Source organism: Schistocerca gregaria, chromosome 1 (genome assembly GCF_023897955.1).
Source record: "Schistocerca gregaria isolate iqSchGreg1 chromosome 1, iqSchGreg1.2, whole genome shotgun sequence".
NCBI classification, from domain to species: Eukaryota; Metazoa; Arthropoda; class Insecta; order Orthoptera; family Acrididae; genus Schistocerca; species Schistocerca gregaria.
In genome coordinates, this window is record NC_064920.1 from 1,160,406,109 (window position 1) to 1,160,421,443 (window position 15,335).

At 38.3% G+C, this 15,335-nt stretch overlaps 1 protein-coding gene across 3 annotated transcripts in view; it reads left to right on the top strand.

Moving 5' to 3' along the window:
• The window catches only part of LOC126284113 (angiomotin-like protein 2), a 143,350-nt gene that overhangs the window by 99,903 nt on the left and 28,112 nt on the right, over positions 1-15,335 (top strand). For all 3 annotated transcript variants that reach the window (XM_049982800.1, XM_049982792.1, XM_049982780.1), the window contains exons 10-11: positions 9,306-9,440; positions 9,626-9,819. In XM_049982800.1, coding sequence (XP_049838757.1) covers positions 9,306-9,440; positions 9,626-9,819 — 329 coding nt within the window. The remainder of the gene's footprint in view (positions 1-9,305; positions 9,441-9,625; positions 9,820-15,335) is intronic.

Here is a 15,335-nt window from a genome sequence, read left to right on the forward strand (position 1 = left end):
TCTAATCTAATAACCCCTTGTGGGGTGGCGTCATGCTTACTGGCAGAAGTAGGGAGGTCGAGAATTTACTGTCAACTCATCCTCTGCCTCTTAAATACAGATGCCCCCACACATTTCAGTGTGGCAGATGGCACATATTTGGCCATTGATCTCTGTTTGCAGTCCTGGCCGTCTCCTGCCTATCAACTGGAGAGCACATAACGACCTGTGTGGTAGTGACCATTTCCCCATCTTTCTGTCGCTCCCCCCGTGTCATGCCCACAGACACCTAACCAGATGGGTTTTAAACAAGGCAGACTCAGAAGCCTTCACCTCCGCTGCCGCCGCTGAATCTCGCTGGTGTGGTGCCATCAATATTGCCATTGAGCAGGTCACTAAAACGATCGTTTCTGCAGCAGAAAATGTGATCCCTTGTTCTTTAGGGTGTCCCCGACAAAAGAAAGTCACTTGGTATGTGCCAGAAGTCACTAAGGCAATTAAAGTGTGTCGGCAAGCTCTACAGTGACATAAGCAGCACCCTTCCCTAGAACACCCAATAGCCTTTAAGTGATTCCGCATTCACCAGATTATAAAACGACGGAACTTGGTTCATAGGTAATGCTTTCAAGGAAGTAGTAATTGTGGATGACAATATAGTTGGTCATGGCGACTAGGAGATTGTTGGTTTTTAATCCATCAGATGTTGGGAAAGGTAGTTTTCAATAGCAGTAAAGTCATGGGCAGTAGGGATGTTAGTGTAAGGGGAGGTAGCACCAATAGTGACAAGCTTGGGCACTGTCTGGTAAAGAAACAGGAACTGTGGAGAGTTGGTGAAGAAAATAATTTATGTATTTTATGTAGAAGGGTAGGTTGTGGGTAATAGGCTAAAACTGTTGGTCTGCGAGAGCAGAATTTCTCTCAGTGGGGAAACAGTAATCGGCCACAATTAGGTGTTCTGCGTGGTTGTGTTTATGGACTTCAAGAAGCATATAGAAGGTAGGAGTGCGGGGATTGGTAGTGAGGAGCAGAGAGATCAACTCGTGGGAGAGGTTCTGGGATGGGCCAAAGGATTTGACTAGAGACTGGAGATGGTGCTGGATTTCTGGAATGGGGTCACTGTGGCAGGATTTCTAGGTGGAAGTGTCCGACAGCCAGCAGAGACCTTCTGCCAAGCAATCATTACGGTTCAAGACAACATTGGTGGAGGCTTTGTCATAATGTAGGCAGCTAGCAGCAAGACACAGTCAATGCCTTCTCTGCACAATAGCAATGGAAATACTATTGACCACAGTGCTGCTAAAGCAGAATTACAAACACAGCCTTTCGAAAATACTTCACCAAAGAAGATAAAGTAAATATTCCAGAATTGGAATCTAGAACAGCTTCTAACATGAATAACTTAGAAGTAGATATCATCGGAGTAGTGAAGCAACTTAAATCACTTAATAAAAGCAAGTCTTCTGGTCCTTGTAGGAGTAATCCACCAAATTACAGGCCCATATTGTTAACGTCGATATGCAGAAGAATTTTGGAACATATATTGTGATTGAACATTATGAATTACTTCAAACAGAACCGTCTCTTGACACATGGTCAGCACAGATTTAGAAAACATCCTCCTTACAAAACGCAACTAACTCTTCACTCACACAGTGTTGAGTGCTTTTGGCAAGGGATTTCAAAATTATTCCATATTTCTAGATTTCCAAAGGGTTTTTGACACTGTACCAAATAAGTGGCTTGTAGTGAAATTGCACGCTTCTGGAATATCATCTCAGTTAAGTTACTGCATTCGTGATTTCCTGTTAGAGGTGTTACAGTTCGTAGTAATTGATGGAAAGTCACTAGGTAAGGCAGAAGTGATTTCTGGTGTTCCACAAGATAGTGTTATAAGCCCTCTGTTGTTCCTTTTCTCTATAAATGATGTAGGAGACAATCTGAGCAGCCATGTTAGGTAGTTTGCAGATGATGCTGTCATTTATCGAGTAGTAAACTCTTCAGAAGATCAAAACAAATTGCAAAGCGATTTAGAAAAGATATCTGAATGACGCGTAAATTGGCAGTCCATTAAATTTCGGTTACACAATGAATCAGCCAAATCTAAAGACTGTAAATTCAACTAAATAATTAGGAATTACAATTATGAACAATTTAAATGGAAAGAAAACACAGAAAATGTTATGGGGAAGGCAAACCATACTCTGTGTTTTATTGGCAGAACACTTAAAAAATGTAACAGATCTACTAAAGAGGCTGCTTACACTAAGTTTGTCCGTCATCTTTTGAAGTACTGCTGTGTGGTCTGGGATCCTTATAAGATAGGATTAATGGAGTACATTGAGAAAGTTCAAAGAAAAGCAGCATGTTTTGTATTGTCACGAAATAGGGGGGAGAGTGTCAAGGAAATGGTGCAGGGTTTGGTATGGACACCATTAAAACAAAGGCATTTTTAATTGTGACAGAATCTTCTCATGAAATTTCAGTCACCGACTTCTCCTCAGAGTGCGAAAATATTTTGTTGGTGCCGACCTTCATAGGGAGAGATGATCACCATTATAAAATAACGGAAATCAGAGCTCTCACAGAAAGATGTAGGTGCTTGTTTCTTCTGCACGCTGTTCGAGAGTGGAATAATAGAGAATTATTGTGAAGGTAGTCCGATGAACCCTCTGCCAGGCACTCAGGTGTGATATGCAGAGTATCTGTGTAGATGTACAGTGAAACCCTGCTTTTACACTTTTCAAGGGACTCCAATAAAAATTGTGTAAAATGCAGGAAAATGTAAAATGTGGTAAATAATGTTTTAAGCTGTAAACATTATGTATAGGATACACCCTTGCATTTTCTCATTTTATGTATGTGCACATAATAGTCATCAAAATATTCATGTTAGGGACTTGTTTCTGAACTAATAATGGTTTTACCATTCGTCATTATCAATGTTTCTGGAACACCTGCAGCTGTCATTCGTTATTTAAATAATGAAACACTGCATCAGTTAAATATTTTTTCATGCTTAGCACAATGTGTTTTGATAATCTTTTTCTTTATATCAAGTGAAAATATTTACATAAGTATTTTGTGCGGTGTTTGCTTATGTACAGTTCTGTGTCTCTTGAACTGTAGTCGTCTTTTTGAGGTTATCTGGTATTGTGCTTCCTCAGTTGTGTAGAAAACCACACATATGCAAACTATCACTCACATGAAACTTCCTGGCAGATTAAAACTGTGTACCGGACCGAGAATCGAACTCGGGACCTTTGCCTTTCGCAGGCAAGTGCTCTACCAACTGAGTTCGAGTCTCGGTCCGGTACACAGTTTTAATCTGCCAGGAAGTTTCACACTAAATATAGTTCGACAGAAGTGTGATGACGATTACAATAATCATAAAACTGTGTGTGCACTGTAGAAAAAGTTTGGAAATAAATGGGATTAGTCATGGTACCTTTTTTCATATGAACCTAGTTGCTCCTATCAGCCACGATGCAGATTAAAGTCTGGCAGTGACAGGAGATATGGCATGAATTATTCAAACTTTTACACATTTATTGGTTTACATCTACTAAGTAGAGCAGCCTAGTGTCAAGAAACTTAACCACATAATGTTCATAAACACTACTTGATGGCCGACATCATGCCAGTGTCATTTTACATCAGTTTTTTTCCCCCTACAAATATTTTTTCATAAAGCGTAAATTATGGGAAAATTATAACTATGTTGACACAAAATCAGGTGTGAATTAACATTGTGGACATAGGAAATTTGACGGGAGCATGGGAAAACATTAATTCTGGAAACATAAAAGCGGGCTTTTACTGTAGACGTAGATATAAAAGGTTGGAATCAGTTTTTAGGTGGACTGCAGTTCTTTCTGTGGCTGTAAGGTTAGTTGGCATGTTGAGAGATTTGGGGAATGATCGTGAGGCAATGTGGTTGTTAAGAAATTCTGGAAAGTTAACTGGAAGTGACTTGGGGCAGTGGGGATGGATCACGGTTGGATGGACGAGTGAACTGAGTCAGGCAGGGTTCAACACTGGTCTTGGTTGAGTCTGATTGGTAAGGCTGATAGCAAAAATGTGTGTTCACTGTAGGGTCTTGCACAGTAGGAGAAAAAGTATTTAACAAGTTGTGCATGATTGAATTTGGGAGTGGGGCAAAAGGTGAGGCCTTTGGAAAGGACTGGTATTTCTGTGGGGCTAAGGCTTTTGGAGGAAAAGTTCATGACTGTGTTTCGGTTCTGTTGAGGTTCTGGATTCTGTGTGGTGGTGGGACGGTGTTTTGGAGGGTGAGGTAAATGTAGTAGGTCTGCAAGACAGGTTTTGTCAGCTATGAGGAGACAGTTGATGGTTTGGAGTTTGTAGAGGTAGTGGACAGTGGTACTCAAAGCTGGGAGTAGTAAGTGAGCAGGTTGGAGAGGTTGAGGTGGCATTGTACATGTGGATCCGGTTCATGAGGGCAAAAGATTCAATGTGTGTATAAGGAGACAGAGCATAGTGCAGCAGGGAGTTAAAACACATTCTGTGTGCCAGGTCACTAAAATAACTCCAGTTATTCTACAGTGTGTTTTTTATTTTCATGAGCACAGAAAATATTTGTAGATTTGATATAGTTGCCCATGTGTCAGAAGTCTCTATATGCCTCGCTGAAAATGCTTAGTGTCTTAAGATTAGGTCTGTAATGCTGCATTTTGTTGTGTAACATAAAAAGCCATGTGGTGCTTTCGCTGTGACTAGAAAATAATTTTTAAAAAAAGTAAACCAACAAGAGTGAGTACACTCGCAATGGTTTTCTTCTGCACGAGTTGTATTGTGTGTGATATCTGATTACAGCTAAAATTAGAGTTTTAACTATCCATTACAGCAATACATGTTTAAATTTCTCTTTGTGGATACTAACATTATAGCATTTTATTTCTCATTTTTTCTTCTGTTTCAAAATGTCTAGCAGCTGCTGTTTATAATCTTACTTTGGCTTCTTATGACTGTGGTCGGTAAGAGTACATGGTGTAGGATTTGTAGCTGTTTAAATTCAGTTTGAATAGTTTCAGGCTCGATAGCTTCAGGTTCTGTGAGAAATATATTTCATTGGTTATGCTGCATATAGTGATGCTGCTCCATTGAAAGAACTGAAAGCAGTTTTCCATATGTTCTGCACTATTTTACCTGAAAGAAGTTGAAGTATAAAATAATTTTTTTGGCCCTACACACACACACACACACACACACACACACACACACACACACACACACACACACACACACACACACACCTATCTTTCAGGTTTATCATTTTTGACAAAGGTTTCTACTCATTATAATAAAATATTTGCTCAGTAATAGAAATCGTCAGTCTGTCCGTCTGTTTGCAGCCGAATTAAGAGGGCATATCATAAAGTCTTTGCCACTATAATTTTAGCCAAATTATGGCTGTAAATGCAAAGTCAACATATCCATTCCTGGTGTTGGGCCTTTCTTGGTTCGCACCGGCCTTATCTCCTGGTAGGTTCGCTGCATGCCACTATTGTCAGTTGTTGAAGATAGCAGTTGTGTTTCACACATCCACAGCATTAGAGCAGCAAAGTGTGATTCATTTTCTATGGAGCAAGGGATGAACGCCCATCAAGACCTACAGTGAAATGCAACTCACACTTTGGGAAAACTGTCTCACTTAGAGAACTGTGAGGTGGTGGTGGTGTGGAGTTTGACAAAGGCCGTGAAGTCTTGGATGACAATGAGTGGTCGGGGAGGCTGCGTTCGTCACTGACCGATGACAGCATGTCCCCTGTGGATGCAACGGTGAAAGCAGATCAGTGAGTGCACATCATGGCCATTTATCAGTAGCTTGGCATATTGTATGGGAGTGCAGCGATCCACAAGTAATGAAACAGAGAAAGCAGTCCGACGGTGGTTCTGTACTGAGGTGGACGAATTCCTCCGCAGGGGCATCTTAAATTTAGTTCTGCAATGTGACAGATGGGTTAACTGGTGTGGGGACTGTTTGGAAAATAGCATAAGGTACACAGAATAGGATGTATATTTGTCATTACCTATATGTACTTTACTTTGGCCAATAAAAAACAGAGACAAAGACTGTATGATTTGCCCGCATTTGTGCCATCTTTCAGAAACGAAGAAGACTATAGTGAAACTGAAGAATTTTAGCAATAGATGAGAAATTAAATGTGGATAAAGAACCCAGGCTATGCTGGTTCTGAGCTCTTTTGCCACAGACTGTTTTGTGCACCAATTTTGTTACAGTAGAGGAAGTGTGAGGCAAATTGCAGTTTCTCTTCTTCAGGCATAGATCCTGATGGCATAAGTAGTGACACAAACAAATTGAAAATTACAAATTTTTGGGAAGAGGCTACTGACAAGTGGTTAAACAGGTCCCTGTAAATGAAGACTGAGTAAGTGTGCTTTTTCTGTGGTTTTGAAACTAAGGTTTCGGTCTTTCGGCACAGACTGTAACATTGGATCCATGACGTAATGTAGTTGGACTGATAAAAAGAGTTATCAGTTACAAGCTAATTTATGTTAATCATTTTGTAGAATGCTTCTTTGATGTACTAAGCAATAGATGGCACATTCATCACTGAGTAATTGTTGCCAGCTTCAACTCCTGTGAATCTGTAATAATAAATTGTTGTTTATTATGTAATTATCATAGAAAAATCTACAGTTCTCAATATTAAAATGAAGGTTTTGAGTGTGTCTTACCAACTTGCACCCCTTGGACAACTCAGTCTGCCAATAATAATCTTAATGCTAGATTTTTTTATTTTTTATTTTTTTTATTTATTTATTTTATTTTTTTTTTTAAGCGATTTAATACCTGCAGGTGGATATGTACCGCAGCAATATGCCTTTATTCAAGTTGCAAATATTTGTTATAAGAAAAAATTAATTGTTCAGTTTTTAATTAAAAACATTTCATTCTGAGTACACTTTGTCTTCTTTGAATCCACTTTGTTGGATGGATTCCGATGTATGTCTTCCTCTGCAGTTCCCTACAGATCCCTCTACTACTATGTAATTTATTCCCTGGTGTTCTTAACACATGTCCTGGCACCTTGTCCCTTCTTCTTGCCAGTGTTTTCCATATGTTTCTCTCTTTGTTGGTACTGTGGGGAACCTCTTTATACCTAAACTCATCAGTCCACCCAATTTTCAACTTCCTTTTATAGCACCACATCTTAAATGCTTTGATTCTGTTCTTTTCTGATTTTCCTACAGTTCATAACTCACTGCCAAATGGTTCTGTGATACAAACATACATGCTCAGAAATTTGTTGATGCTTGATACTAGCAGACTTCTCTTTGAACACCTGTGGCTGAGCCTAGACTGATGCAGTCTTGCCGCAGCCAAGAGTGTGTATATTCTGGCAGTTGTGTGCATGATTGTGTGTTTACTTTTGCTAGAGAAAGAGGAAGAACTTTGAAAGCTAGTGTGAATATTATTTTCTGTTGCATGTTTTCTGAGCCACACATCAGTCAGATATAGGTGAGAGGTTGCCTTTTCTTATCTTGTGTATTATTCCATCTAGGAATATCCATTTTTGTTATTACATTTTTCTCAGAATTTTGAACATCTTGCACCATTTTATATTGTTCAGTGCTTTTTCAGACTGAAAAATACTATGAACATGTCTTGATTTTTCTTCAGGCTTGCTTTCAGAATCATCCACAGCAGCAGAACTGCCTCTCTGGTGCCCTTACATTTTTGAAAGACAAACTGATCATTGTCTGACAGATCCTAAATTTTCCTTCTTTTCTAATGTGTGTTATCCTTTTCAGCTACATACATGTGGGAGACATTAAAGCAGATTGTGCGATAGTTCCCACTTTTATATGCCCTTGCAATCTTAGAGATCATATAGATGATATTTTCCCAAAAGTTTGATGGTATGTCTCCAAAATTGTGGATTTTACACACCAACTTGAATAATCTCTTGGTTGCCCCCCCCCCCCCCCCCCCTTAATTATTTCACAAATTCAGAAGGAATTTTGTCTATTGCGTCTGCCATATTTGGTTGCAAGTCTTCCAAAACTATATTAAACTATGGCTCTAACAATGGATCCCTTAAATTGTCCACGTCGACTCCCATTTCTTCTGCAGTCATGTTGTCTAACAAGTTCTCTCCCTCGTAGAAGTCTTCAGTGCACTTATTCCGCCTATGTTTTCAGTCCCCTGCACTTCACAGTGGAATTAGTGTGCACTCTTAATTTTGAAACCCTTGCTTTTAATTTCCTCGAAGGTTATTTTGATTTTTCCATATGCTGAATCAACCCTTGACAGTCTTTCTTCCCATTTTTTGTGCAGCCATTTCATCTTGTCTTTCCTGCACTTCCTTTTTATTTCATTCCTGGGTGACTTATTTTTATGTGCTTCGATTTTCCTGAACGTTGTTCTGTGAAAACACACTTGATCTCTTAGCAACAAATAATCCTGAGCTAATAGCAAGCATCAAAATGAATACGAGGATTAGGGAACACAGGGTTGTCGTAGTGAAACTAAATACCTAACTCACAAATCCTCCAAAAAGAATGAAACATATATCTATTCAAAAAAGTATATAAAAATTTGTTTGCAGGGGCAATATCCCATCCCAAGAGCGACACTCTAATGACGGCTCCATCAATGGAATGTTAAATAATAAACTTCCTTCGTATTTGATCTTCTCCACTGAAATAACAGAATTCACTATTTCACTCTTCTCTTTGTGATCCTCTACCTTGGTGTCCATATCAGTGACTGGATAGGTGACTTTGATCCATTGACTGAGCGGTACATAATTTTTTTTTTAATATCTCGACTTCATAGATTTTCTCATCAGTTTGGAAGATAAAATTTTGCTTTCAAATCTAGTAAAAATATCTTGTCAAACAATGGAAAATCCAGGATGGAATGTAACAATATTGTGAAAATGGAAGTTGCTACTCGCCATATAGTGGAGATACTGAGTCGCAGATAGGCACTACAAAAAGACTGTCACAAATATAGCTTTCGGTCAGTAACGCCTTCGTCAGAATTCGACAACAAACACCCTCATACACACTCAATATTGATTGTCACTTGTATTAAGACTTTACTTCTCCACTAGACATTAAGTTTGTTTAAATCTGTGATAGTTGTGCAATGTAATCTTGGGATTAGTTTTTGGAATCGCAACTAGTCAGTCTTTAGTTTAAGACCTATTTATTGTAGTTCATAAGAAATAGATAAACGGAAGGAAGTGACCTGTTGTATTTGCCTAAACCAAACTGAAAATTTTAGTCACAATCTGGACATGGACTTATACTTAATTAAATGTACAATTTTCTTAAAGGGATGCAAAAATAGCTGCCCTTGAGAAAACAAGCCAGGAAACTGAAAAATTGATTGCTGAAGCAAGATCTGAAAAGATACGCCACATGGATGAAGTCCATGCAGCTCAGAAAAAAGTAGCTGATCTAGAGTCCAGGTACAATTTTAAATGCTTTATTTTCCTATGGGTGGGGCATTTCATATTCAAATTGCAGTATTTGACAATTACTATTACATTAAATATTGCTAAATTCACATTGTAGCATGTATTTTTTGAATTAATGATTAATCCACTTTCAGATAATGTACCATTTTACTTATTTATAATTTTACCCTGCATAGGTTAAAGGACCTAGAATCAAAGCTTGCAGAACGTGATGCGATGATCAGGGTGCTGCAGAAACACACATATGATAAAGATGTGTCTAGTTTTCCGAGCATGCTGGTATGTTCACCTCATCACACCCCTCATCCCAGTCTACATGGCAATTCTGATCTTGGCGTTTTGGGAACTTCAGTTTCCAGAGAGGAACTCGGTAAGAAGTTTCTTTCCTTAGTAAAACCAGTAGAAATACAATAAAGTAGTTGCATTTTCATAATTACTCTGCCTCTATTGTAGCTGTTCTATCACTTTGTTTTATGGATACCTGCATTTCTGTATGGGTTCTGAAAGTATATGTATAAATGATAACCAGTTTAAATACTGAATTACACCAGTGAAACAAATAACGGAGTTACGATGGTTAGAACAAAGACAACTGCACATCATGTAGAGGAAACAAATGCTAGTGTGTCCATTCTCTCTCTCTCTCTCTCTCTGTCTCTCTCTCTCTCTCTCTCTCTCTCTGTCTCTCTCTCTCTCTCTCTCACACACACACACGCACACACACACACACACACACACACACACACACACAGTATAAACTCGTAGATTACAAAATTTACAGGATATGTGCGTGGAATAAGTTATACTTTAACATGTATGAAGTCAAATGACTATCGTAAACAGTGAGTTCATAATTTCATCGTTACCAAAACCTAAGAGGTGCCTCACATTTTAGAAATAGAGGTAATTTTGTTACTGCCATAATATTATGTTTTTACAAGCAATAATCTTGATTATTGCCTTCTTCTGAGCTGCTATGTATCTAATGTGTTATGTATCTATGGTTAATTTGTCAAATAATGGAAAATTCTGCTTGGAATATCAACAATATTAGCAAAAGGATAGATTACTACTCGCTGTAAAGAAGACACGTGACACATGAGTTGCAAACAGGCACAACGAAGAGTCTGTTACACATTTAGCTTTCAGCCAAAGTTTTTTTCAGAAAAGAAAACACACACTCATTCACACAAGCAAGAACACCGCGTGCACATATGATCACCAGCAGCTCCGACCAAAGTGCAGCTTTCACATTGAACGAAAGCAGCAATTTGGGATGCAGCAGGGAGGAGGGAAGGATAGCAGAGTATGGGCGTAGGAGACAAGACCACTGTCTGGAGTGTGCTAGAGCTGGATGGTGGCATGGTAGTGCTGTCCAGTGCAATATCAGATGGCTGTAGGGCAGAGAGGTGGGGGGAGGGAGGTGGAAAAGTAGTGGAGCATGGAAGGGGAAAGATTGGTGGATGCATTGAATAGAGAGCAGATGATGGGATGGTGGGGGTGGAAACTGTTGGGTGGAGGGTGTGAGGACAGTAGGTTACATTAGGTTGAGTGCAGGATAATTCCAGGAGTGGATAATGTGTTGTAAGGAAAACTCCCATCTGTGCAGTTCGTGACGTTTTGTAATGTCTCTTTCTGCTACGAGTTATGAGGGTTCTATTAAGTCTGTGTAGTTAAATTTCGTAAAGCTATCTTTCATAAAACCTTGTAAGAAACAATTACAAATAAGCAGTATTATATTTGCAGGTTGCCAAATTAAACTTTAAATTCTGATTGAATATGAGTGCCAGGCTCCCTACAAATAATATCAGATATGTTAGCGTAATAAAATTTATGCAAAACGGCACCTGACCTATAATAAATTGTATCACTTAAAATAATCACTTTGTGATAAAATAAATCTTGTGATTTGATGCTAATTAATTTTGATAGTATTTTTAAATAAGTTCTTCTGCTCCAGCTTCATTGTATTTCCTGTGGAAATAAAAAGTTTAAATGCGCCACATAATGGTGACCAGCTTTCTCATTCAAAGATGATAGCACTAGCTTTGCAGCAGCTGCAAAAAATGCTACACAAACTCTTGTGTTATAACATATGTGGTGTGAGTTCCTTAAATGATTACTCTGCACTCCAGATTACCGTATTTACTCGAATCTAAGCCACACTCAAATCTAAGCTGCACCTGAAAAATGGGACTCTAAATCAAAGGGAAAAAAAATTTCCCGAATCTAAGGCGCACCTGAAATTTGAGACTCAAAATTCAAGGGGAGAGAAAAGTTCTAGGCCGCACCTCCAAATCGAAACAAAGTTGGTCCATTGTAATATGAGACACAAATTAGGTCGAATGAATGACGATACAGCTACATTAGTTTGGTCGGAGACGTAAGCTTAGCATTTACGCTTTACCAGGTATTGCTATGTGTCAGGCGCTCCGTCTGTATTTATACGGGTACCCTTCCTTTTTCATGTGCTTTGTCTGGTTTGAATTGATTGCTTATTTTTCTTTGATCTGATAAGTGCCGTTCTCTTTGTTATAGGTGTTTACGTCACTCTAGCTGAAAATGCATTACTGTACTGTGTCGTGCATTGTTTGTCGCATTCTGATAATGCTCGCTCGCGGCATGGCTTGCCTTTGTGCGTGCTACCGCCGCTTACAATTGTTTTTACTTACACTGCTGCTTTCTTTGATAATGATCAACAAGAACCAAATAATAGACTGCGTTTGATAGAAGATGTTCTGAAGGAGAGTTTAGCGAAAACTTTTCTCCGTTTGAAAATCTTTGTAGACGCCTCTTTAATACATTACATTCTGCACAGAAATTAGTCATCTTAGATTTTAAAATCTATACAATTGCCGTGCTTCATTTCTGACTGTATCACTATTACGCTTAAGAATAATACGAATATAAACATGACATGATATGTATATTCTTCCGTGTTTGCTATTGTCTCACTCTAGTTTCGTAATTTATTAGGCAGACAGAATTTCAATGAGATAGCAGCAAACACGAAAGAATACATGGCAAAATGTTTATATCCATATTATTCTTATGGTAAAGAGAATACTGCATGTGATTCACAATTCATGAAAGTTCCTGTTAGCAACCATCTCTTCTCACAGGTAGGAAAAAATTCAGAACATAGAGTTGGCCATATTGACAAACTTCCCTAACAGTCTTGCCAGTCGGATTTTCGTAGTACATTGAAGCGCTACAACATTCGAAAATTAACAATACGGAATTTGTATTCACTTTGATGGATAATGTATGAAAATGCATTGGTCGAAACTCAGCTCGGAGGAAAAAAAGCTCGTCTTCCACCTTTTTTTTTAAATTTATTCATTGACGCAGAGGTTTTGGCGCCAGTATTTATCTTTGTGCCTGCAAAGCATGCCTTTTAGTGCTACATATATTCGACGGCAGAAGTTAGTTGTGGCGGCACCTACCAACATTTTTCAGAACTTCCGCCTACTTTGCACTCGATTCTAAGCTGCAGGTGGTTTTTTGGATTACAGAAACCGGAAAAAGCGCGGCTTAGATTAAATACAGTAGTTTATTATATTTTCGTAACTCTTTTACGCATCAGTTATGTTTTAGTAATTAAATGAGAGCAAGACAAAAGCTATCACAATACAATCTTACCTTCTGCACTCAAACAATAGCTAAGACACAAGAAAACATCAGAAGATATCTAAGTTCATTGTCTTAGAGTCCTTTTATAATATAACAAAGATTATAATGTTCAGTTCTTTAGTTTACACATATGATCTTATATCATGGAGAATAATTTCTTTCTAATTTATTTATTTATTTATTTATTTATTTATTTTCAGAATCGATAAATTGTCTTTAAAGTTATTTCATCACTTTGTCCGTATCACAGTTATGCATTAAAGTTCACACAACATTACGCATGTATAGTTCTTTTGTCGTTATTTATATTGTTCATGTGAAATATATGGAAAGGGACATTATAGGTTCCTCCTGCTTTTATTTCTTTGTTTGTTGATTATTGTCCTCGGTGTACATGTACTGCATTACTACACTGGCTGAAAAAATGGGTTGTGGATTTCGACACTGGCTACTGCAATTTATGTAGCCGACAGGTGCACAGTTGTGTTTCATAGTACTTTAATTTCACAGTTCACAACCCCCCAATAATACACAGTTATATTTGTATGGCCAGTGCACTAGTGTTTAAACTTTCCTTAAGCCTCATTAGTAGTTTGCATACGAAACTCCACATACTGCTATAATAGTCTACTGTTGAACATCTACGAGCAGTACAAACATAGCCACAAAGTCCACAGCTCTTGAAGAATAATCAGGTACGTATGGAGCAGACTGTCACTGTTTTTACATACGGCCTAGTTTAACACTTATTTCATGGTTAAATTGAAGCATTGTTGTTGTTGTAACCAGCGCAGGTCAATTGTCTGAAACTCGGCCGTGGACTGACTGTCTCATGACCAAAAATCGGGCCCTTATATATCATTATAAGAAAAGGTGCTTGAAACTACATTTTGTTCAAAGTTAAATTTACAGAAATTACAATTGAAGCTTATTGCATTAAATTAACTGAATGCGCCGAAAGATTTGTTCCTTTTATACAGTTTCTCCTGCTTCAAGGGTTAAGTTGAATTATTTGTTTAAATGATGAAATTAACATATGTAGTTATGTAAACAACACTTTTGCCAAAACTGTTAATTGCCTGGGAATTAATTCAGGGCTGGTTTTCCTAACATGTTTTCGAATAGAGCCAAATAGCTACTTTAAGATTACTAGTATTTCATCTTACAAATGTTTATGATTAATACAGAATTTATATTTGTTTATATGTCAACAATTATATTTAAATTATGAAACAATTGCTGATTTCACTAGGAATAGTCAAAATCAATTACATACATAAAACTAAGCACCAAATTAGATCTTGTGTTATTTACTTTAAAACTGACAAGGGAACCTCCCCATCCCACCCCTTCAGATTTAGTTATAAGTTGGCACAGTGGATAGGCCTTGAAAAACTGAACACAGATCAATCGAGAAAACAGGAAGAAGTTGTGTGGAACTATGAAAAAATAAGCAAAATATACAAACTTAAGTAGTCTATGTCCAAGATACAGGACACTGTGAGCACAGTGGTCCCATGGTTAGTGTGAGCAGCTACGGAGTGAAAGGTCCTTGGTTCAAGTCTTTCCTCGAGTAACAAATTTAATTTTTTATTTTTGGTTTATATGACAAACTCTTACGTTTTCATCACTTTTTTGGGAGTGATTGTCACAGCCACAAGAAAACCTAAATCGGGGAACGTAGAAGAATGTTTTTACCCATACGCCAAATGTACAAGTTAGGTGGGTCGACAACATATTCCTGTCATGTGACGCACATGCCGTCACCAGTGTCGTATAGAATATATCAGACATTTTCCTGTGGAGGAATCGGTTGACCTATGACCTTGCGATCAAATGTTTTCGGTTCCCATTGGAGAGGCACGTCCCTTCGTCTACTAATCGCACGGTTTTGCGGTGCGGTCGCAAAACACACTACACTCATTACAGTGAACAGAGACATCAGTGAACAAATGGACAGATCATAACTTTGCGAAAATAGAGAAAGTAAACTTTTAACTCGAGGGAAGACTTGAACCAAGAACTTCTCATTCCGCAGTTGGCTCACGCTAACCATGGGACCACTGTGCTCCTGAGCACACACTGTTGCCTGTCTTGCACATGGACTACTCAGTTTGTATATTTTGCTTATTTTTTCATAGTTCCACACAACTACTTCCTGTTTTCTCGATTGATCTGTGTTCAGTTTTTCAAGGCCTATCCACTGCGGTAACTTATAACTAAATCTGAGGGGGGTGCGATGGGGAGGTTCCC